General features: G+C 40.7%; 1 protein-coding gene across 1 annotated transcript in view; it reads left to right on the forward strand.

The window, feature by feature from the left end:
* CRYL1 (crystallin lambda 1) overlaps nucleotides 1-25,532 on the forward strand; it is a 60,678-nt gene that overhangs the window by 10,592 nt on the left and 24,554 nt on the right. The window contains exons 3-5 of the mRNA XM_054164748.1: nucleotides 2,344-2,470; nucleotides 16,111-16,272; nucleotides 21,514-21,708. Coding sequence (XP_054020723.1) covers nucleotides 2,344-2,470; nucleotides 16,111-16,272; nucleotides 21,514-21,708 — 484 coding nt within the window. The remainder of the gene's footprint in view (nucleotides 1-2,343; nucleotides 2,471-16,110; nucleotides 16,273-21,513; nucleotides 21,709-25,532) is intronic.

The raw sequence follows: 25,532 nt of genomic DNA on the forward strand, positions 1-25,532 counted from the left end.
TAAGAATTAACTGAACCTTAACGGAACCTTTTCAAAGCTCTTCTTCAATGTAAACATATTACAATTTCTAGCTGCTTACCCAGGCATGGTTTGCCTAAAAGAGCCAGAAATCACTGCCTGTGATAATTTCTGACAAAAATCAAGAGGAAATTTTAGAACTTACAGTACAGAAGTAATTATGTGGAGATAATTGCAGAAGCAGCTCATTGAAGAGGAGAAAGTTAATGCTTGCAGGAGTTAGTACTCTGTGTGTGTATGCATAGAAATAGTTGTTGGTGGTATTGTCCTTCCCAATCTGCATGCTCTTATTTGGAAGGTGCCTTGTCACCTTTGCTAGCTTCCAACAGCCTCTGTTGACACCTTAACTACTCCCTATTGTTGGAAACACTTTGATTTAAGGTACAAAGTCCATGGCTATACAAAGGTATTTATTTCTTTTAACTGTTGTGCTACACCTGGAGCAGAACTGCACTGTGTGTTTTTGACTACTGTTAAGTGGCCACCAAGTGCTCTTTATCTTGATTTTTAGTGGGATTACTTCTTGGACAAGGTATTGCTGCTCTGGGTTGGTGTCAGAAAGGAAGCTGTTTTGTTTGCTGGGAAACAAATGTCCTCTTTTTAACTACTGGAGTAGAAGAAAAGACATCAGAGTAACTTGCAAAGCAGCAGATATTGATGTTGTCTTAATAAAGGCATGATAAATCTACTAGAGCCTATATTTGCTGTGGTTTGTTTGGACACAACACAATTACATGAGTGATGAAGTAAAATTTAGATTATTTGAAAGATTTGGTGAGGCAGTTCAAGCTAAAGATCTGAGGGCTTGATGAATCTCTGCTGAGGGGTGACTTGCTTCTGTTTAGTGAAGTAGGAACTGGATTGTCTTTAGATAAATCCTTACCAGCTTTCATCTTCGATTGCAGAATACTGTGGTCTAAATCATAGAATCAATAAGGTTGGAAAAGACCTCAAAGATCATCAAGTCCAACCTGGCACCCAACACCTCATGACTACTAAACCATGGCTTCAAGTGCCATGTCCAATCCCCTCTTGGACACCTCCAGAGACGGTGACTCCACCACCTCCCTGGGCAGCACATTCCAATGGCTAACAACTCTTTCTGTGAAGAGCTTTCTCCTCACCTCAAGCCTAAACCTCCCCTGGCGCAGCTTGAGACTGTGTCCTCTTGTTCTGGTGCTAGTTGCCTGGGAGAAGAGACCAACCCCCCCACCTGTCTACAACCTCCCTTGAGGTAGTTGTAGAGAGCAATAAGGTCTCCCCTAAGCCTCCTCTTCTTCAGGCTAAACAATCCCAGCTCCCTCAGCCTCTCCTCATAGGGCTTGTGCTCGAGGCCTGTCTCATTCTGAGCTATTTTCTCTTGGTGGGGGGAAATAGGTACTTCTGTTACAAAACAATATGGGTTGCATACTTAGGTGCCTAAAAAGGGCGAGACAAATGCACCTTAAACAGTTATCACTTCTCTAAAAGAGAGCTGAAGATCATCTCAGATGTGCATATTGACAGGGTAGGTGAGGTGAATCCCACTCATTTTGTTTAGGAAAATCTGGGGGAGGAAGCTTAATATTTTTATTTGATCTACAGAGTCAATATTTGTTGTCAATAAAGAGCTCTAAATAAAGGATGATTTGACAAGGACAAGTGCATTATCACATATTGCTCAGCAAATGGTCTGAAAAGAGTATGAAGGAGAGTCAGTATGAACTACATCTCTATCCCCTTTCAATTAATTTGATATGCTATCTGAAAAATACTTGATGTCTCCCAAAACTTTGCTAAGAAGCTGGGAGCTGAGGTCCAGTTGCTCCCTGTGAGGTATGTTCAGGATTACTGGTGGCTGCCACAGTGTCACTGGTAGAGAGGGGGGAAATGCAGCCCCAAGGTGCATAGGATACAGATTTTTTAGGAAGAGCTCCTGGCTGTATAGAATGCATTTGTTTATTTCTGTAACAGTTAAACCATGTTCCTACATTGACTCTTCAGAAAAGAGGAGCTGTTTTTTGTAAAGCTAGATGAAGTATGTTGGAGACTTCTCTACCCATTAGATTTTAGTAGAAAAACATCTTGCTGATCCTGCATCCATGTGAAAATAGGTTTGAGGTGATGGCAGGCTTGCAGCCTGTAGGTCTTACAGCTGTCTGTGCTTGAAAAGAATTGTTTAAAAAATCTTATAAGATGGATGAGCAAAGAGAAATTACTGAACTTCATGTTTTGGAGCATAGATCTATGCAGTAGCATAGTAGTACTGGTTTGTTAAGCTTTGTTAAAAATTAATGGTGACTAAACAATGATAAAGTACTTAAATGTGTATGTTGTTTCTGCCAGCATACAAATGAAAGAGCTGGAGGAGTCGGGATTCCTGAAAGGATCTTTGAGTGCAGAGCAGCAGTTGGCTCTCATTAGCATCTGTACAGACCTGAAGGCAGCAGCAGAGGGTGCTATTTTCATTCAGGTAAGCAAAGATTTGACAACAGTTTAGAACGACGATAAGAGTTGTGCTGTGCAGTAGGTGGGCAGTGGAGAGTTCAATGTCCTGAACCCATAAAGATAGCTCTGCCTGGTTAAACTGAAGTTCTTTCTAGCTTAGTATCCTAACATGAGAGATCATGCCTTTTTGCAGTATTTCCTATTTGAGAGATCTTGCAAGTTTCTTCAAGACCATGTTGGAAGAGGCTGACAGCTAAGCCAAGAGAGAATTGCAGACCTCCATGTGTGCCAGAGACTGTACCTGCTAGAATTATGAATGTAAGGGAAGGATGGGAGAGAGATTCTTCAGGGAAGAGATAATCTCAACAGGAACACTACATGTTCTAGTGCTGGGACTAAAATGTGTTTCTTCCATGTCATGTATCTGTGAGAGACAAGGGAGTATGAGTATGGCCAGGGGTGACTGCTGGCTGAAAGAGCACTATGGCCAAAAGCAGTTAACTCAGAGTATTAAAAACAGGCTTGAAATAATAGGGCTAGAATCTGTGCTGCTAAGTAAAACTGGGATGAGGAACAAACTGAATTACTGAATCTGATAGTCTTTGGGTGCTTAACTATTAGATTGCTCACTAACATGGGCATAGTTTAGGGAATAGGTGAATCCTGGACCATTTCTGGGATAAAGCATGAATTACCCATTACCCAGTATCCATTAGTTACCATTAATTAGCTCTGCCTGTATGAGCCGCACCCAAGAGTTTACAATTTATCCTGGCTCAGACTGTAAATCCCATAGGCTGCTTAGTTGAAGTGCATCCCTAACAACAAATTTCACTGAATGAGGACAGATTTCTAGACCTTTTCTTCCTCTCAGACTTGAGGTGGAGGGAGAGAGAATGGCAGGCAGATCAAAGCCTCAGTCTGAAGTCAAGGAGTGACTTTACTATTGATTTTTTTTACAGTGATATATTTTCTTTCACTTCCTTTTATTCCAGATCATGAAAATCTATACTGTTACCCACACATCTTATTCCTTCATTAGTAATGAGCTCAGAACTTGTCAGTTTATATTATTGTTTTCACATATGTATCCTCCAGTGATTTTAATCTGCAAATTCATTGTCTAGTCACTCTGTCCTGTAAAGTCTGTCTGCAGATCTTTGTGGCTGTAATTATGATTACCAACTTCATTTTATGAACTGACTTTCAGGTCATTTATGAATGGATATAACTAAGGGCACAGACATCTGTGAAAGAGCACTGGTCAGCATCTTCCACTGAGTAAGAACTGACTGTTTTTCCTACCTTCTGCTTACTATCTCCTTGCCAGTTACTATCCATGAAAGGTCTTTTATCTCATCTGTGAGCAGTTAACTTTGTTGAATGCTTTTATTAATTCTTGTTGGAAGACTTCTGGACATTCAGACCAGCATCAGCTATATGACTTCAGTACCTGTGCTTTCTGCTTGCTTTGGAGAATTCTACTAGGTCTGTGAGTCAGGACTTCACTCAGAAAAATTGCTTTTAATCTTCCTCATCTATGTAGCTCTCATTTGGTGCTACCCTTTACTCTGAACTTGCTTGATAGAAACATAAGGCTTGCAGGTTCATTGTTGAAAAGATGCATCATACTTGCCACTCTTCTGCTTTCAAAATAGTGTACATTTAGTTTGGTTTCAAGTGAGTAGTTATCATTGTTACTGAATTTGATATTTCAACCGTATCAGAATATGTTCAGTCATGTTTCAACCATATCAACATGCCAGTATGGTTCTGATTCCCCTGTCTTTATCCTGTGACTTCTTCCAATCTGAGACAAACTCTATGAATCCTCAAGACTAAGGCTTCAGTTTTCTGCAAGTGTTAGAAAAAGAAACTGAACAGCTGCCAATAAATAAATCACTGCTCTGTGTGTGTTTTCCAGACAGCCCTTCTGTACTCTGATCATCTTTTGGTCCTATGTGTTGTTCTTCTCCATGCATTTTGAAGAAAGAAGGGGAAAATACCCTTTACGTTTTTCCTCCTGTAAATTGTGAGGGGGTTGGGGTGGTAGTGTCTCCTTTTGTCTTATTTTGACATAGTAACAGTACTGCATGGCTATGCTCATTTGGCTGCCACATCAGCTTTGGGAAGGCTGCCTTGTTTTCAGTAGGCTCTCTGAGTTCTGCCTGTTTATTTTTTCATTTCCAGGCATTTTGTACTACCTGGCATGCCCATATGGTGTCTTAACTTTCTCTGTATGCAACCTATAGGAATCTGTTCCTTCTTACTGCCAACTTTGCATCTTCTTAGCATCTTCACTTTTATCTTGTTATCTTCTTTAGAAGCTGACCACAGCTGTCATGGTGTTCAAGGTTCTTGTTGCTCTGACAGATGCTGAATTTCAGTATATTATTGTTCCTGTTAGAGAGACATTTCAGTAGTAAGATTTTTGAACAAGGTCCTTCATACTACTTGAGATTAAATCAAGGACTGTATCCTCCTTTCTTCCCCCTTCCCCATCAACTGCTCTAGGAAACAGCCATTGGGCAAACCTTGCAGAATCAAAGTAATTTTGAGTTGGAAGGGACCTGTAGAAATCATCTGGTCCAATCTGTTGCAGAATGAATTTATATCAGCTTGCTCAGGATTTGTGCAGAAGAGTTTTGAGTATCTCTGGTCTCTTTCTACAGTGATGATTGCTCTCATTGTGCAACTTCTTTCCTAATGCCTGACTGGAATTTCTGTTCTCGCAACTTTAGTCTCTTGCCTCTCATCCTAACAGCATGAGCCTCTGAGAAGAATCTGTTTCCTTCAGGTGGTTTGAGACAGCAGTGTTGCATTGATAGTCTCTGAGTAGTGACAGTCTATCTGGGGTAACTCAAGCTTTCAAGTACAATTTTATGTCCCCTTAGCCCTTATCATGTCTCTTAGCATGTAGTTGTCTAGCATATAAATAAATAAAACCAAATAAAATAGCTGCAGTATGCCCATAGGTAACAAATCCTATGTGTGGAACACTGTTGGTGATATTCATAGCAGCTCCTATGTTTCAGACTGTGGCATCAGCTTTCAGTTTGATGCAAAGTGTTAACAAATACAGAATATTCAACTGGGAAAATTCTTCTACATAGTCTTTAATTTGCTTTTGGAAGGGGAGTGGAATAGATTTTTACAAATCTGAATTCCAAGCTCAAAGCTTTATTTCACCAATGAATGGACTACTTTCTGACTGAACCACATTAACCTGAAGAAGTATTATCTAGTGCAGGTTGAACCTGGAAGGACAAAATCAACTAATAGTAACTTATGAATGCAAGTGTACTGATTTTTAATTACATTAAAACATCAGTTGCATTAATGTTAGTTGAATATAGAGGACTCTCCTTTCTTGCTTAATGGTATCACTTACTGATTAACTTGTCAGAAGGCTTCCATGAGAGCTGCATTTTTTTCTCCTGGCTTTCAGTTGATTAAATATTAACTTCTTTTCAAATTTGGCCTCTGCAGAGTAAATCCATTTCTAGCTTTAAAAATTTCCTTGATGTTTGCACTCCTTGAATGAATTATACAAACTGTTGCCTTGTGTAATGTTTTCATGGGGTATAACTTAAAATGAATGGGATGAAGTAGTAAGAAAGTGGAACTTCTTAAATGGCATTAGTGAATATATAAAAGTGAAAAAGATGCAACACTGTAAGGCATAAAATGTAGAGGAGTGTAAAAATTAACCAAAATCAAGGGTAATTTGGGAGTAAAAATATGGTGATAATTAATTTCAAAACCTACACACACCTCTTGGTCTTGGCTAGATCTTAGCAGTGGATGCTAGAAATGTTTCCTGTTCTTATTTATTCAACTAAAAGCAGCTGTCAGTGTTAAAGCATCTGAGCACTTCATCCCAGTGCTCTGGCAACCTATGTGTGTGCAGATAGCTGTATAACAATGTGCCATCTAGTTTGGGGCTCCCCAGTTCAAGAGGGACAGGGATGTGCTGGACAGAATCCAGCAAAGAGGATGAAGGAACTGGAGCACTGCCCTATGAGGAAAGGTTGAGAGACCTGGGGCTTTTTAGTCTGGAGAGGAGTAGACTGAGGGGGGATTTGAAAATGTTTATAAATATCTGAGGGCTGAGTGTCAAGAAGGAAGGCACAGGCTCTGCTCAGTTGCACCCTGTAATAAGACTAGGGGTAATGGATATAAAGTACAGCGCAGGAGGTTCCACCTCAACATGAGGGGGAACTTCTCACTGTGAGGGTCACTGGAGCAAGCTGCCCAGGGAGGTTGTGTAGTCTCTTCTGGAGACTTTCAAGAGCCATCTGGATGTATTCCTGTGTGACCTGTGCTAGGTTCCATGGTCCTGCTCTGGCAGGGGGATTGGACTTGATGATCTTCAGAGGTCCCTTCCAACCTCTAACATCCTGTGATCCTGTGTGTGTGTATTACATGTGCACACACATATGTAAATGTAAATATGTAAAGGCCTTGGTCTGGGAATACCACTGGGAGGTAAATGTTTCTTAATATTGTGCTCTTAACTTTCCTGCATGATATATAATGACCTTTATCTTTTGTCGCTATGTGACTATTTGATCCTGAGCATACTAGTATTTCTTTCACTATTAAAACCAGATATGAGTGTATGTGTATCTAGTTCATAAATAATATAAGTGGGATAAAAGTCAGTGCAGCACTTGTGTGATTTTGTTTCACAATGCTCATACAATGAAAATGTATCCTTCTAAATCCTTTGCTTTGGAAAAAAAATAATAACAAAATAATAAAGTTTGCTAGCTCTCAGAGGAGGATAAGATCTTGTTAAGACCTTACTCCTGACACTTGAGCTGCTGTGTACACTTGTGAGTTGCAAGACCTGGCCAGGCTGGTTGAAGCTGAGCATGGAGGATGGCTGGGATATCATCTCATGTGCCATGGGACAAAGCAGACTGGCAAGGAGATGAAACTAAACTTGTAACTTATGCCTAGTGCTCTTGAGGTATTTATCCTTATTCTTTTTAAAGGAATTCTGCCTAAAAGCTTTAGAACAATATCTCTTCTCCTGCCCTCTCCCGCTCCCCCCCTTCTTTAAAAAGACAGTGTGTTGCTTGCCCCCCACAGCCCCCATTTACACCTGCAAGCTCTTTTGAGTGGGGGGATACCACTAGTAGATCTTCAGGCTGATTTCTCTTAAATCTTGCTGTCTCTTTTATCTGTCCCACTTATATATATTTAGAAAAAAAGTGTTAACAGCTTTGCAAAAGCCTGGTGGTGCCTCAGAATGGGAACCCAGCATTGACTTGGAAGCTTTGACAGCAGATGTCTCCTGTTGTGAAAAATTGTCTTTCATTGTCTGGTACCAGCTTCTACCACTAGCTTTTGTTTTACTTTCCTAATAGCTTTGAAGAGCCCCTTTTGGTGATAAGGGAATATCTACTTCAGTCTTCAGCTGCCTTGAGCTCTTAGGATAGAAGATCATCACAGTTTGTAATCTGTGTTTATGACATAGCTCTGTAAATACAAAGCTGCTGGAACACAGGGTATGCAAGCTTTGCAGTAATGTAATTTCTTCTGGACTGGTTGCTGGTGAGCTCTGAGCACTGGACAGACAAACATGGATCTGTGTGCTCTGAGCTGGGTAAAGACCACCTCAGGACAGGTTTTGTTTTAAGCACTGGCCTGAGGCACCAGAAGTTATGTTTTGGCTTCTGAGGGAGCTAGTTTAAAGCATGTGATCTGACTTGCCAATTGTGTAGAGATTTTGAGAAAACTGTTTTTCTGATTTTGGGGTTTGAAACAGTCTGATCTCAAAGACTTGCTGTGAAATATGTTACCAAGTCAGTTTTTAAGTTGGACTGAAAGGTGACCTTTGGGTAAACAGCTTGCCGGTGTCACTGCTATGGTGCAGCTGCTGAATGGACTTTTGTCCTTCTAAACTTCCTAATGTACTCCCTATCTATCCTGTGCATGACAGGAGGTAGTCTTTACCATGACTGTCATCCTACCTAATCTTGCTCTTCAGGTTCTCTTTCAGTGCTCCCTGGTATCTTCCCCCCTCCTCCCCCATATTGCCCTTCCTAGATCACTTCTGTTTTTCATGGTGGATAGGATCACAGTATTAAAAAACAGAGAATATCTAATTCTTTGAGAAAGGATGTTGGGAGGAGGATGTCAGTCAACTTGTTTGAGGTCTTATTGCCCTTCCCTAAGAGAACAAAAAGGATCTTCACCTCTCCTGTAGCAGTCTGGTCAGTTTGTCTGTCTTTTTTGCAGGTTTTGTAGGGCAGACAAATGTAATGGAAAAAGGTGGATCTCTTAATGGCATCATATTGCCATTAGATGAAACAAAACTTGCCTTCATTTGTTGTTTTAAGCAAAGCAAAAATCTGCACACAATCTCCCCAAACCCTCCCAAATATGAAAGTTTGATTAGTTTAGTTTTTCTAAGAAAATGTAGCTCTGAAAATTAGTACTTCCTCAAATCCTATTTTGTACTGAACGTCAAACAGTTATAACTCAGTTAATTATTCTGAACAGCATAAAATGGTAGTAACTTGATATTTTCATGGCTCTGGGGTATGTTTTTGAACTGTAGGAAAGTACAGAATGTTTCCATCTAAATTCTGGATTTCACAAAGTGTTATTTACTTGTACAGTATCGTGTGGTAGGCTGTTTCATGTCACTCAAGAGGTAGTGATTTAAGAGGCATCAAATGTCACACCAGCATGAGCTCATAAATTCAAAACAACAAGAAGCTATTGCTTCAGATTTGAAGTGAGTTACAGCCCCAAACTGATTAAAAAATAAAATAGATCTGCCAGAAAGTGTTGGTGTTTTAACTGTTGCTTTTACAAAGGCTCCATAATAGGCTTACTCATCTACTCTCCTGTGGTTGTGGGTTTGAATTCTGTTAAAGGTTTTCTGAATATGAACCTAGCACTGTTCTAAAAGCCAGGCACTTGCAGACTTGCTGTAAAATACTTTTGTAACTGTAGATTAAATAGAAATTTGAACAAGTTCAAATTCTGTGAAGCAGGGTTAAGTTTGTACTGGGGGTCTCTCCCTGCACCTCTTCCAGTCCTTTTCTCAGCAGAACAGTGTATGAGAACAATCCACCTTTTATCAGAAGGTTCACCTTTACCTTTGCTGCCCTACTAACTATAGAATTATCCAAAATCAGGCAGGAGGGGACTTAAGAGGTTACTTAGTCCAACTCCTGCCCCAAGATATGATCAGTCATATCTAGACAGCTGCCTATTAAAAACAGGTTAACCTGTTATTAAAATCCTTAGGTAATGCAGTTCCTTATCCTTCTATGTTAAGCATTTTACTTCAGTGCATCCTTACCCCATAGGAAGTCTGTAACTGAAGCCCCAGGATGTGAAGCCCCCATGCTTTTATTTATTTTACTTTCTTAAACTTGTGACAAGTGCTGATCCTGTGGCTTGATCATTATTAAGAAATTGCTGATATGCTTTTGAGTTAAAGGAGCTGCAGTTCTTATCCTGGTTTCTTACCTTCAGCTTACAAGATACCAGTTCTTGTTCAATTCAGATAGTCTTGATTGCCAAGGTTATGTGGTTTGGGTTAACTAGAACTGGCTTACATCTAAGAAGTCTTTTGTCACCAAACATATATTTTTAAAGATGTCCTTGAAACCATCTTGGAGGAAGTTGTTTACCCAGGTATGTGGAACAAGTATCTGCAGGAGGAAAAGGCCCAATCTGATGATCTTGTGTTCCCTTGTGTGTTTGGGTTCCTGCATCACCTCCAAGCAGTTCAGGGTCAGTCCCACTTAACCTCATCTTTTTGCTGTGATGCACAGTGAAGCTGCACCCCTTTGCATTCTCTGTGACCCTATCTGCTATTAGAGCTGCATGCTCTAATGTAATTATGTCAATTATGATACCATGTCAAGTATGTTGTTGGTTGGTTTTATTTGATTTTTTTGGTGGCTTTTTAGTTGTGAAGGGTTGTTTTGGTGGTGGTGGTTTTGGTTTTGTTTTGCTTTGTTGTTTTTTTTTCTTTTGATCTTCCTCATTTTAACTGATCACAATTCTGACACCACACTGAAAAGTGTGCAGTAGCCTGTGGACTCCTTCAGTAACTCCTTCAGCTGTCTGTACACATCTCATGTTTCTGTGCTGCATCTCAAACATGTGCAGTGGTGAGCAATAGTGTGTGTATCCAGTCTCAGGCTGCGCCAGGGAAGGTTTAGGCTGGATGTTAGAAGAAGTTCTATACAGAGGGAGTGATTGCCCATTGGAATCAGCTGCCTGGGAAGGTGGTGGAGTCACCATCATTGGAGGTGTTCAGGAGGAGACTTGATGGGGTGCTTGGTGCCATGGGTTAGTTGATTAGGTGGGTTGGATTGGTTGATGGGTTGGACGCGATGATCTTGAAGGTCTCTTCCAACCTGATCTGGTCTATTCTATCCTATTCTATCCCACCCAGCTGCTGACCCCACATTTATCCTCAGATGGAGGTAATAACACTTTCTAAAATGAGACTAAAGTAGATAAGTGTTCTCTCCACCATATTTTTTTGAAGTGATGCTTTTTTATGTAGCACCTTATCTTAATTAGTATACTGGTATATCCACATACAGTCCATCTTTAAAGTATCCCAGAACAGTTATCTGAAACTGCATCACCATTTTGGAGAGGAGCAAGATAGAAAAGTCCAAAGTACTTGCAGTCAAGTACTTGCATTTGAAATTGCAATAATAATAATTTTGAACTTTGTGAGATTATCAAACCTATTTAATGCATGAAAAATTTTAGATAGCTGAGCTAAATCCTAATGGCTAACAGTATTGGAAGCAGAATTGATATTCTGATGTAATAATTTGTTCTGATATTAGAAAAACAAAACAAAGAAAGAAACAACAAACAAAAAAAACCCAAACAGCCAACATTTTACTTCTCTGCTTGTTTCACTAGCTGAACTCCCAGTTCAGTAACCTCAGTAGTATTGGGGAGATAATTGCCAGTAGTATTGGGGAGATAATTAAATTGCAGAGAGATTAATTTGGCATATATACTTTTTCTTTCTGAAGTCAACTAGGGTTTTACACGAACCTTTTCATTATTATTATGGTTATTGTTGTTGTTAAGATGTGGTAAACTTAGTGCTTTGAAATCTGTGTTTACTTTAATTAGTTTTTCAAGTCTTTTCAATTCTTTTTAGTCTCTGTCTTTATATGGATAACCTGAATGCTGTTTGAAATCTGTAGGTCCCTGCTTTATTTAGGTTTATGTTCATCAGGCTTTGGTTTAGAAACAGCATTTTAAAGAGGCTTGGTAGTAAACAAAACAATGATGCCTGAATATCTTTTCTGGGAAGTTCTTTTTCTGATGAATAATAACTGTAGAAGATAATGAAAGTATTGCTATACATGGATTAGGCAACAAAAGCTTTCAGAAAAGCTGCTTTCTGAGATTCAGAAGCCTTTGTCTCTTAATCCTGTGAAGATCTTCATATTCCCACAAATATCTGAACTCCTGTTGCAGAAGTGCTGACAGTCTGGGTGCAGCTTGTGGGATAGTCTGGTGCTTTGAAAGCTGCTGCTGTTTCTTGAGAGAGTTGCTGTAACTTGACTCAGGGAACTGTTCTACAGAAGTACCTCAAAGCTAAATTGCAGTACTTAAAGGCTAAGACCACTTAAAATGCTGTAAGCTATATGTGTAGAAATAGAGGATCAGACCTAGGGTTTATGGCATGTCTGGAGATCCTCTCTTAGCTGCAGAAGATGAATAATTCCTTGAAGCCATCCAAGTGGTTATGGCTTCTAAACAGTTTGCCTGCAACTTGAAGCCCTTTTGAATTTGTTGGGAAGAGGGAAGTTATGGAACTCTTGAAAATAATTTTCTTCCTTGGCTGAAGTCAGGGTGATGTTACAGGGCACTTTTGCATCTGTAGCAGCTGTGGCATAGCAGTGAAGTACAGTTTTTAGAGATTAGGTGGTGCAAGATGAAGGCTGCTACCTAGGACATTTATTACATGCTGTGAGCTAGCATGCACAGAACTTTGCCTTGCTTTGAATGAGGAGCCAGTTGAGAGCCTATGGGTCAGGATTAACAGGACCACCAATGTAGAAGACATGGTAGACATCTGCTGCAGATGACCTGATCAGGAAAAAAAGGCCTTCTTCAGACAACTGTAAGAAACTTCATCTTTGCAGGCCCTCATCTTCATGGTGGGGATTCAGCCACACCAATATCTGCTGGAGGAAGAGCTCAGGATAGCACAAATGATTCAGGAGGGAGGATTCTGGAATGCATTCATGGTAACTTCCTGACACAGGTGATTGAGAAACTGAGGAGGAAGCATGCTGTGCAGGACCTTATACTTAAAAACAAGGAAGAACTGGTTGGAGATACGAAGGTCGAGATGAAGCCTTGGTTAAAATGACCTAAAGGCTCTGGATTATATGGTCCTGCTCTGGCAAGGGGGGTGGACTCGATCTCCAGAGGTCACTTCCAACCCCTAAAATGCTCAGATCCTGTGAACCATGAGATAGTAGAGCTGAGGATCCTGTGAGAAACAGCAAGACAAAAAGTAGGATTACAGCCTTGGACTTCAGGAGAACAGCTTTGGCCTGTTCATGCCAAAATCTGCTTAGAAGAATCCCATGGCATGGGATACAGTCCTGGAATAAATAAAGGTTGAGGAGAATTCACGATTGGTCTGTTTTCACTCCTGGCAATTTGTTACCTTAGATCTTCATATTGACAAAACATTCTTCCAGGGGAGAAATAATTTCTTGATTATGTTTTGAATGTTATGCAGGAGCCAGTATCTGGTCAGGAGATGGGAACTCATCATTGTGGAGCTGTGGCTTTCAAACTCTTTTACTCATTGATGCCTTATGCATGGTAACTGCCATCACATTCCATACTTGCTGTGGAGAGGGCTCAGTGCTGCTCCCTGTGACAGCATCTCCAGATGCTCTTACAAAAAATGGTTTGCTTGTTGCTGAATGGTTGCTGATCTTTGAGCTTCTCCATGCCAGTTTAAATCTTTGGCTTTCATCTTGTATAGCCATGCTGTATAGGACAATGTCACTTGTTTTCAGACCATGCCACTGTGTTGCAGTGCTACACTTCAGGTCATGCTTTGTTTCTTTCACCCCCAGTGCTAATAAATCCACAGGCTTGGCAGTGATTCCTGTTGCTAGTGTAAGGAGAAGGTATTTTGCAAGATGTTGTTTTGGAAAGTGTTTTCCTAGAAGGTGGTACAGGTGAGTTGCTCCCTTAGCATATCTGAGAATGGCTAGGAAGAACCTGGGCAGGTGCCAGCATTTAAATATGGGTAAATGAAGTTGTGCACTTAGATGAGCATGGGCGTGTATGGAAACACACAGATGGTGGATAGCATACTGTCAAAAGCCTGTGCAAAGCCACAGGATTTAAACAGGTAAAACACCCTCGCTTTCCATGTCCTGGCATTCAAGGGGTTGTGTCATATGAGTGCAGCTTTTTAACTTGGGGCAACTAGACCTCAATCACATAGCCTGTTATGTGCTAGGGAGAGAGTCCAGTACATGTTTGTCTTTGTGTAGCTCTTTAAGAGTTCATAGGCTGGTCAAGTAGCTGCTATGTATTATCTGAACATGTATTTGAATAGTGTAATACTTATTACCTTTAGGTCTTTAACTCAACACAACTCTTCCAGACGGTGGGCTTTAAAAATTAGCAGCTGCCATGGTCTGATCAGGCTGATAAAAATGATGTCTCATAAGGTTTAAATTAGAAGTCAGATTTAGTAGCAGTTCAGGTGCTCAGGCCTTGGAATAAAGGTGTACTGTTCACTGCAAATGAGAAGTATGATCTTTACAAAAAGGACACAAATATACAGTGTCACTTAAAATGCGTAGAGGTGTATGCTAACCTCTTTGCACTGATCCTTTGAGAAAGACTGTGGTAGCTTTAAAACCATATCTTATCTGCTCACTATTTGATCTTCTCTTTCTCAGGGTAAACAGAATAGCTTCAGACCTTTCCAGGCTCTGTAACTGACAGCAAGCAAGGTTCCTGTTTAATGGACTGTTTAGAGCTTAATTTTCCCCCTGCCCTTCAGGGAATTGGTGTCTCTGAGAAAATAATTGCATGCTTGATGAGGACAGAAACTTTATTGCAGTGGTCCAACAACCTGAGTACAATTGTGACACTATACAAGAAACTTCAAGCAAATGGCCCATTCAGAAAACTTACATAACTGTGGCAGGTTAGAGTTTCCAGCAGATTTGAGTTTGCCTTTTTGATTATCATCTGATGTGAGAGAAGGCTTAGGGTTTCAAGTTCACAATAAACCTATTCAGAGCAACTCTTTTATTAGCTTGAACAGTATCTGCAAAGTTCTCTTCATCTTTGGCTTTACTAAAAGAAGCTATTTAAGCTTAACCAGCAAGCAAGGATCTTAGAATTATAAGCAGAGTATCATTTTGTTTTGATAAGGCTTCTATTACTTTGTGCTCTACCTGGAGTTCTTAAATGACCCCATTTATCTCTTCTGCATCATGGAACTTTTAGTACTGTTCCATGCAGTGTGCTTATTTCTTAAGTCTTCAGCTGTCTTTTGACCCATTTGCTGGGTTAAGAACTCTGGGCCTGGACATTTCTGCCACAGAGCCTGTCCAAAGCTGCTGGTACTAAATGTGAAAAGTTTATTGTATTAGATATATAATGTTTTCCCCTACATTTACATGCAGTTCAGCATAACAGGAAGGACAGAATGAAGTGCTGACAAGTGGAAGGTGGCTGGAGTTGGGATATAGCAGGCATTTTTTGTGGGTTTTTAGGGGAAAGCTGAGGTTTTGCAAGTTTGGAATCCTGTTTGGAATTTTAAAGCCCTTCAAAAAACCCTAGAATAAAAGTGACTTTTCTCTGTTTTCTTCTTGTAGTAGACTGAATGCTTTCCTGTTTGTGGGATCCACTGTGGTAATTCTCCCATGTCCTCATTGCCTATAGATTGGTGGACTTTGGCATGCTCTCTTTCAGGCAGCTCCTGAGGATAACTCTGAAGTTCTAGTGACTGTAGATGGTGCCTCTTGGCTCATACATGTGAAATTTCACACGATACTGCAGTGCTTAACATGCTCAATGGCTTTGGGAGAAGTTCTGACAGCATGCATTCTACTTCAGGAATCTTTCTCAGAAGTAGAATGAGCAGAGATATTTAAGTTTTTTAAGCTTGAGGATCACTGAGAGCTGTTCCAGTGCAGGTTCCAGAACTGTATCTTGGAGTTTTCTGACATAGTTCTGAAGATTGTAAGTTTGTCTTCTTTTGAGATACACTTACTCGTTTCCACCTTGTCTGAGAAAGAATACTGACTTCTGTCATACTAGATTCTCCTTAAAAAAAAATGGAGACCATGTCTTACTCTTACATACTGTGCTATCTCTGTGCATGAGTAAAAGTCTATATTTTAGACAAAGCAGACTAATTTGTTATGTGTTAAATGTCTTGTTGTGTGTGGTGGTCCATCTTCTGCTATAGAGAAACTCTTGGGCTTTCCATTTCTTTGTATACGGGAAGGTATTTTTTGTGACGGCTCACTGGTGTATGTGAGCTGACTGGATTAGTTGGTTTATGTTGAGTTCCTAGGTGTCAAGGTGGGATCAGTGAAGACTGAAACACATGTTGAACTAGAAGACTTCTAACACTGATTTTTGTTTTTATTCCAGGAATGTACTCCGGAGAACCTGGAACTGAAAAAGAAGATTTTCGGTCAGTTAGATCTTATTGTTGGTGACAATGTTATCTTGAGCAGCTCGACCTCTTGTCTCTTACCCAGCAAATTGTTCACTGGCCTTAAACATGTTAAGCAGTGTATTGTGTCACATCCTGTAAGTATGATGGCATGTTTTGGTTTTGTGGTGGTGGTAGTACAGGTGTTTAAACCTCATCCCAGACTTTTCCCTGCAGACTGAGAGATACTGAAAGATATTTGGAGTGCTTCTATGCCATCATTAGTGTGCAGGGGCCTGACTTACCAGAAAAGGTTTAGTTTGGCCATACTGTGAGCAGCAGTGAGAGGATGCATGCATGTTTCATACTGTTAGCTCAAGATAACATTTTGTGTAAGCCATTGTGCTCATACTAATTTGTGTTACTCAAACTACAGGCTCTCAAAATGTAGGAATTATGTCTTTTGAAGAGAAAACTATAAAATTTCCTACTTTCTCCTGGAGATATCATTAGTCTTTTCTAGTGTCCTTTTTCAGCTACTGTTGAGTAACAGTAAGCAACACTGAGCTGCATGTGCTTGTCAGGTAATATCAACGAAAAATGGAAGCATTTGTCTCTGGTTTCTTCAGACTTCTGATGCAGAAGCAGTATACCTGAAGAGGAAAAGAGATGGATGAAATAGAACAAATTGTACTTGGATTAGGAGTTGTAGGCTTTGTGACTAACTGAGCAGCACGGTGGCCCAGAAATGGTGTGACTGAAGGTAGCAACAGAACCTCAACATACCGAAGGACACTTAATGAACCTCTAGAGGTTTATGTGAAGCTGTCAGACAGCAGTTTTGTCACATCTGTCCTCAGCATGGAAGAGCATTTTTCTCTTGGTCGCTGGGATTCTTACCATTTCTGTTTTCCACTACTCAACAGCTAGTGAATTTGTGAGCCTAATGTTAGTCTAGTGCTTGACAGATCAGTTAATAGGATTGTTGTCATGAAGGCTTGCAGTATCTGGCGACAGGTACTGCTCTGCTGTCTGCTGTTTAGTAACTACATGTTGTCTCTCCAGGATATCCCTCAGGGTGTAAAGTAAATGTCAGTTCCCTTGCCATGCTCAGCAGTGGCAGTGTGAACACAAAAATACATCATTGCTTAAATGTCCCTGTGGGCACCTGTAGCCTCATGCTGCAGTGTCAAGGCTTTTGGTCAGTCCCTTTCTGACACCACTCCACTGCCAACATTTGTGCCTTGGAGTGACAAGGAAGCAAAAGGGACAAAATGACTTGTTTCTTTCTCTATAGTTTTCAACCCCTTTTAATTAAAAAAAGAAAGAAAAAAAAAAACAAAACTCAAGTTTCACAGTATGTATGTTTAGCCTTTCTCTAATCAAAAATTCAGAAGTTCCTTATCTCCTATTTCCAGGGTTGTAACTTCCTGTAGTGCAAGAGAAGTGATAATGCCTCTTCTAGACTTCTGTATTATGTAACAATAGCTATGCCTTTTGTTGTTTGTTTTTTTTCATTTTACCAATTCCCAGGCTTTTACCTATTCTCTCTTTGTCAGTCTTTGATTGGCATTACCCTTTCTTACTGTTTTCCCAAGCTGGTCTGTAGCAGTTGACTTGTTTAGTCTGAGCTGCAATCATTATAGGACCCATTTCTGAACCAGGCTTTATCAGGTCTGAAAAGGTAGCTAGTCACTGTGTAAACATTTTCTAGGCTGCTGTTGTAAGGATGCTGGTATTTTCCAAAGCAAATACTCTGGAGTGTTTTAAAATGTCTGATTGTTCTGAAATTGCATTACAGTCCAGCTGGGACTATTTTGTTAGCAATCTCGGCTTCTCTTAAAGGGGAGTGTACTGGAGACGCTCGAGTCATTCTAGAGGCTTGCTGCATCTATCGGGAAACACACTTGCTTTACAGCTTTTGGTGGTGTTTGTTTTAACCATGTCCTTACTAACATCTTGAACATAACACCAGGACATGGTGGCTGCAGGAATCAAGCACTGTGGGGGGGAAAAAAGAAGAGTAGCTTTTAATTCTTCTGGTATATCAAATTCTAAAGTTGTGAAGCACAGGTGAGCATGTTAAGGAGAAATGAAATTCCCAAAGGACAGGAGGAGCTCAGCCCTTTGTTTAACATAGCAATAGACTCAGACCGTTGGACTTGATGATCTTAGAGGTCTTTTTCAACATTAATGATTCTATGATTTAATAATTAGAAAAAATAAATGAAACTCTGTAGCACAGCTGTATGATAAAAATGTAGGCAATACTAAAGGTACAACTGTTCTCTGCAATCAGTTCCAGGCAGTGTTATCACTGGACATGGTTTCTGGGGATATGGTTTAGACGGTGAACTTTGTAGAGTAAGGCTATCAGTTGAACTTAGTGATCTTGAGGGTCTTTTCCAACCTGAATGTTTCTGTGATTCCGTGATTTCTGTGATCAGTGGAGGTCTTCTGCAGAGCAGTTAATTGCTCATGTACTGTTACGTGCCTGCTACATCACATAGCTTGAAATTGGAAGCTTGAGGAAACTCATTGTGTCATTGAGTGAAGTCTCTTGCTGCACAGGAAACTATATATTCACATCACCTTAAAAATGGTTTATCAGTTGGATTATTTTTTTTTTAACTTCACTACTACTGTTGGAAGTTGTTTATGTCTTCTAAATTCTGTTCCAATCTTAGTATAGAATAGAATAGAATTAACCAGGTTGGAAAAGACCTTCGAGTAAGGGTCCATTAAAATTAATTTGATGTTGATTGGCAGCTCCTTGTGTAGCTTAAATCTTTCTCTGCATTTGCTTTGTCATGTCCTTTCTTAGCTTTTAGTTTGTTAGGCTGAATAAGGGAAACTCTTCTTTGCCCTTGAAGAAAGGCTTACAGTTTTCAGAAACCTTCTCCTAACTCCCAATTTCATCTATGTTCTACCACTTCTAGTTTTTACCAACATCTGTTGTCTCACTCCTACAGAATTGTCTTCTCCTCGGTGTGTTTGTGAACACACCCTTACACTCCTTATGCCAAGTTTGTGAAGTGGAATATTTCAGTAAGGTGACTGTCAACACTAATCTTGGAAGAAATTGGTAATAGCCTTAGTCTCTCTCAGCAATTAACTTGTCCTCTTTCTGATGGGAACCTGTGATACCACTTCTCTGAGTAAAAAAAATGGCTGGATGGCCAGGCCCAAGGAGTGGTGGTGAATTGAGTTAAATCCATTTGGTGCCTGTTCACACGTAATGCTTCCCTGGGCTTAGTACTGGGGGTGTTTCTTTTTAATATCTTTAGCAATGATCTGGACAAAGGGATTGAATGCACCCTTGGTAAGTGTGCAGATGACACTAAACTAGGTGGGAGTGTTGATCTGCTTGAGGTAGGAAGGCTCTGTGGAGGGACCTGGATAGGCTGGGTTGATGAACCAAGGCCAGTGGTACAAGGTTCAACAAAGCCAAGTGCCAGGTGCTGCACTTGGGTCAAACAACCCCATGCAGTGCTACAGGCTTGAGGCAGAGTGACTGGAAAGCTGCCCAGCAAAGAAAGACCTGGGGGTGTTGATCAGCATGTGGCTGAATATAAGCCAGCAGTGTGCCCAGGTGGCCAAGAAGGCAAACAGCATCCTGGCCTGTATCGGGAACAGTGTGACAGGCAGGACCAGGGAAGTGATTGTCCCCCTGTACTCGGCACTGATGAGGCCACACCTTGAATTCTGTTGTTCAGTTTTGGGGCCCTCACTTCAAGAAAGACTTTGAGATGCTGGAATGTGTCCAGAGAAAGGCAACAAAACTGGCGAAGGTTCTGGAGAACAGATCTTATGAGGAGCAGCTGAGGGAACTGGGGTTGTGTAGTCTGAAGAAAAGCTGCTCTCAGCAGCTCCCTGAAACGAGGTTGTAGTGAGGTAGGTGTTGGTCTCTTCTCCCTAGTAACGAGTAATAGGACAAGAGGAAATGGCCTCAAGTTGCACCAGGAGAGGTTTAGATTTGATATTAGAAGAAACATTTTCACTGAAAGGGTTATCAAACACTGGAGTATACCCCTCCAGAGTGGTGGTTGAATCACCATCCCTGAAGGTGTTTTAAAAATGCATAGATGTAGTGCTAAAGGACATGGTTTATCACCAGACTTGGTAGAGTTAGTTAATGTTTCGACTCTATGATCTTAGAGATCTTTTGCAGATGAAATGATCCCATGTTTCTGTATGCTTAAGGGTTAGAAAAGCCTTTAAAGAACACGTTGGTGCTTACAGTGGTTTGGGTCTTGCTAAATTGCCTGGCACCACACTTGAAATGGTGCCTATCACGCCATTCTCAGTGTTGGTGATAGCATTGCCAGAGGCTGATAGGAGAAAGGTTACATTGGAAGACAAGGCACTTTGATCATCAGTAGATGATGTAACAGTAGATGATGATTGTGCGTTAGTCAGACCTTGCAGTAAAGGGAAACATGTTGAGTTACTGAAAAGAACATACAGAGAGGGAAGTCTGTTTGCATCTTGCTGTGACTAGCTCCTGTACATGATCACTGTTACGAGCAATTGACTACAAGGGAGCATGGTGAAAGAAGCAGTACTTAAGGGATGTAATTAAGTGTCCATGTTACTTCTGGTAGTAATTTATGATATGTTAGCTCTTTCTGTTACCTGGAAACAAGACTGAGGGTTGAGATTAGGACTGAAGGACTGCTGCTTTTGGAAGGAGCATGTAGGTAGTGTTACTGCTTGTAACACGATGACCTGAAAAACCTGTAGCTGTTTTTAGGATGCTCTTTAGAATTTTTGTTTATTACTTCAAAAATACATTTCACAAAGATCTTGACTTGATCAGAGATTACATTTGGGAAGAATCAGAGACAGATAACCTTTCAAAGTAGGTACAGTGTTTGAAGGTAACCTGTTCTGCAGCTTCTTTGAAGTATGTTTTACATATCTGTTACTGGGTTTAGCATGTATTTGCAGGCTTGGGCCAGTAGCAACTTATCTGTTAAGTGTCCCATCTTACAGATGTTGGTTTAGTAATGATTTTGTTGCAAAGTTCCTGAATATCTAAAAAGAAATAGCTTGCTTCATTTGGAAAGACCGGTGGTGACTTTGTCTTACAACAACAATCTGAATACTGAGAAGCTACCAAGTCAGTGTAAAGTTTCTAGTACTGTTTGAGTGCTTTCATCTTTAGTGTAGCTCCATGAAATTTGCTGAGGTTAAATAGAGATGGATTTAATGAAAAGTCAACTATTATTTTTTATTTAAGTCAAAACACTAGCTTTTATTTCTTTTATTCAGGGTCTGAAGAACAGGCTGATTGTCTTGGCTGGAAAACATTGACACTGATAGCAAGCTTTAAATGTGCTTTGTATTGACTCGTTCTGTGAATCTGTTGACATTCTTTTTCTGTGTTTCTTCTTGAGGTAAATCCACCTTACTTCGTGCCATTGGTTGAAATTGTTCCTCATCCAGAAACAGATCCTTCTACTACAGAAAGAACATATTCCCTGATGAAGAAGATTGGTCAATCTCCTGTCAAACTAAACAGGGAAATCGAGGGGTTTGTTCTGAATCGGCTCCAGTATGCAGTGATAAGTGAAGCCTGGAGACTTGTGGGTGTATGTATTACCTTTTTCCTCCCACCCCCCACCCCCCCCCAGTTTCTGTGCCACTATTGTAGATGTGACAAGTGAGATTGTGTATTTAAACTCCCTTCAAATTTCTGCCATCTTTGTTAAACGGTTCCTTATGAGCATTAAACATATTTCAAAATGTAAATTAAGAAGAGTAAGCTATGTCAGTTATAAATAACAAAGGCTGGCAAAAAGAAAAGTTACATCATCATAACAACTGTGATTTATCCTGCCTTCTGTTCAGAATGCTGTCACTTTCAGGACAATCAAAAGAACAGTCTTAAAGGCATGAAATTCTCTTTTTTCCCCTAAAAGGTCTCATCATTTCCTGTTGTTTTTCTGAATGTTGCTGGCCTGCAGTACAGATGTTGTGAAAATTATATTTTAAGTGTTTTTGTCTGTGGCCTTTCAGGAACTGGACTCATAGCTTCAATGGTTATTTGATATGTGTAGGTAAGGACAGATTTCTCCTCCTCCTGCCCATTCAGTCATCTAGCTGAGAATCATTTGTCTGTGTCGCTTCAGCTTTTCCCACAGTTGCCTGTTCTGTACTGCACAGTCTGATCTTTCATCAGGAAGAGCTGAATTATGAGTCTGTTCTGTGAGAAGAGATTCAATTGGGCTTGTGTGGGGCTTAATTTTTATCATGGAGAGTGTTTAGATTATTTTTTTTTCTTTTTTTAACCACAAAACCCAACCACACACACAACTACAGGTGAAGATCTTAAAGCTAAGGTAATACTGAAGTATTATAAACAAAGCAGCTTGTTATCCAAAACAGTATGTAAACATAGGGAGGTGGTTGGCCCTCATCCCTGGAGATAGAATCACAGAATCAATAAGGTTGGAAAAGATCTCAAGGATCATCAAGTCCAACCTGTCACCCAAGACCTCATGACTACTAAACCATGGCACCAAGTACCACATCCAATCCCCTGTTGAACACCTCCAGGGATGGTGACTCCACCACCTCCCTGGGCAGCACATTCCAGTGGGTAACAACTCTCTCTGTGAAGAACTTTCTCCTCACCTCGAGCTTAAACTTCCTCTGGCACAGCTCGAGACTGTGGCCTCTTGTTCTGGTGCTGGTTGCCTGGGAGAAGAGACCAACCCCCTCCTGGGTACAACCTCCCTTCAGGTAGTTGTAGACAGCAATAAGGTCTCCCCTAAAGCTCAAAGTGAGGCTTGACAGGGCTGTAGGTGGCCTGGTCTAGTCGAGGATGCCCCTGCTTACTGCAGGATGTGATAAGAAAAAAGTTGAAAGACAAAAGGTAGTAAAGAGAGTAACCTATAAATTATTTTTGAAACTGTAATAACACAGGTGGAAACAAAGCTAATTTTTAAGAATAAAAATGTGAAAATAACTACACAAAATATGAACAAGGAAGGCACATTCAGGGGGAAAAAGATTAATAGAATAGAATAGACCAGACCAGGTTGGAAGAGACCTTGGAGATCATCACATCCAACCTGTTATCCAACCTGCCTAATCAGCTAAACCATGCAACCAAGCACCCCATCAAGTCTCTTCCTGAACACCTCCAGTGATGGTGACTCCACCACCTCCCTGGGCAGCCCATTCCAATGGCCAATCACTCTCTCTGTGAAGAATTTCTTCCTGACCTCCAGCCTAAACCTCCCCTGGCACAGCTTGAGACTGTGTGCTCTTGTTCTGGTGCTAGTCGCCTGGGAGAAGAGACCAACCTCCGCCTGTCTACAACCTCCCTTCAGGTAGTTGTAGAGAGCAATAAGGTCTCCCCTGAGCCTCCTCTTCTCCAGGCTAAGCAACCCCAGCTCCCTCAGCCTCTCCTCACAGGGCTTGTGTTCCAAACCCCTCACCAGCTTTGTTGCCCTTCTCTGGACACATTCCAGCAAGTCAACCTTCTTCTTAAACTGAGGGACCCAGAACTGGACACAGTACTCCAGGTGCGGCCTAACCAGTGCAGTGTACAGGGGCAGAATGACCTCCCTGCTCCTGCTGGCTACACTGTTCCTGATACTGGAACTGCAGTGTTTACTGTTAAGGATGTTCCCAGACTGTAACCTTTCCTTGAAAGGAAGAGATCTATTGTGGAAGTAGAAGTAGTCATGCAAAGAACAAGATTTTTGGAGGAAAGGAGTAAATGCGTAATGACACGCTGTGAAGGAGAAATAGAACTTATTTGAGAATCCCAAAACTCAAATGCTAAGTTGATGAAATACTTTATTTTTAACACATCAGCAAGCATAATACCACAGAAATGGAAGGTTAGCACACCTTAGTTCTATTAAAAGAGTTCAAAGAGTCATTGGGAAGGGGTGCACCAGTAAATCCGATAACGTGTAGGCATAGTGGCACAGTACCCTTGGTCTGCAAAAGTATCCAGGGAAGTAATGCCTCAAAAATCTAGAAGGATTCTTTCATATCTCTGAGAGGCATAAACTGAATTGTGGAAGTCCTTGGTGCCATGGTTTAGTCATAAGGCCTGTGATGACGTGTTGGATTGGATGATCTTTGAGGTGTCTTCCAACCTTGGTGATTCTGTGATAGAAACCTAGGACACCAAAAGTATGGATGGGTTTAAGGGAACATTGAGACATTATTGTTGGAGGAGGACCATGAAAAGCCACTACTGAAGTCTCAGAAACTGGACTGCTGGCAGATGAGGCAGTGAAAGTGTCACTTTCTACTTGCTCTTTAGATATGGGAAAAGTATAAGAACACTTTGTGGGTTACTGTTGGAAAAGAGGTACTGATCTGATGAAAACTTTTAGGATGATACTTCTCTGTGGGTGGTGGTATGTGAACAGTAACAAAATATTATCTGAAGCACTGACATAATGAAAGTTGCTTCTGTTGTGCAACATCAGTTTCCAAGTTGTCCTGGTTTTGTATAATTTTATTGCATTTCAGTCAAATACAGATTTAAACTGCAAGAACTTTGGCTGTATTTCCACTTCAAAAGCCTGGGCAAATATCAAAGGTATATAGTTTCATCTGTGTGACTTCAGGCTACACACAGCCTTTGATGGGGGGAGAATCATGAGAGCTGCAGACCTAAGAGAATTTCTATGTTTCTACTGTTACCCTCCTTAGTAATTTTTATTGCAAGTTGTGTTTTTGTCTTTCAGAGTGGGGGAGAATACTTCATGCTTCTGATTTTTTAAGTCACTCTTTAGCCCTTGTTGTTGAGTGTTAAAATACTGAAAACATCAGCCTCCTTACCTCACAGTCTTTAAGAGACTTCTAAAAATCAAGTTTTACTCACTGATTTCTTCTGTGAACAAAAGTTTTCATTATCCAAGCAAGGAGTGGAAGATAACCTATGAATATTAACAAGAGGGACATGTTAATAAAGCATTCTTATCTAAAGTGACCACACTATTAATCTGTCTGTGGCTGGATATGTAAACTGTGTGTACTGGATGAAGCAATCCAAGTCACCTGGGATGCAGAACCCAGACATTCTTAGAAGACTAATTATGAACACTGGGGTATTTCAATGCTAATAATTGTGTATTGCTTTTGATTATTGTAGAAGACAAATTAAATAGAACCATAAAACAATTTCAGGCTCACTTGTTCTATTAGTGCTTGTAAAGGTCTGAACAAATATCTTTGCCTGCATACAGTTACATGCCTTCAGTGTGCCCAGGCAGCCAAGAGGGCCAATGGTATCCTGGATCAGGAACAGTGTGGCCAGCAGGAGCAGGGAGGTCATTCTGCCCCTGTACACTGCACTGGTTAGGCCACACCTTGAGTACTGTGTCCAGTTCTGGGCTCCTCAGTTTAGGAAGGATGTTGACTGGCTGGAACATGTCCAGAGAAG

This window comes from Dryobates pubescens, chromosome 10, assembly GCF_014839835.1.
Source record: "Dryobates pubescens isolate bDryPub1 chromosome 10, bDryPub1.pri, whole genome shotgun sequence".
Classification (NCBI taxonomy): Eukaryota; Metazoa; Chordata; class Aves; order Piciformes; family Picidae; genus Dryobates; species Dryobates pubescens.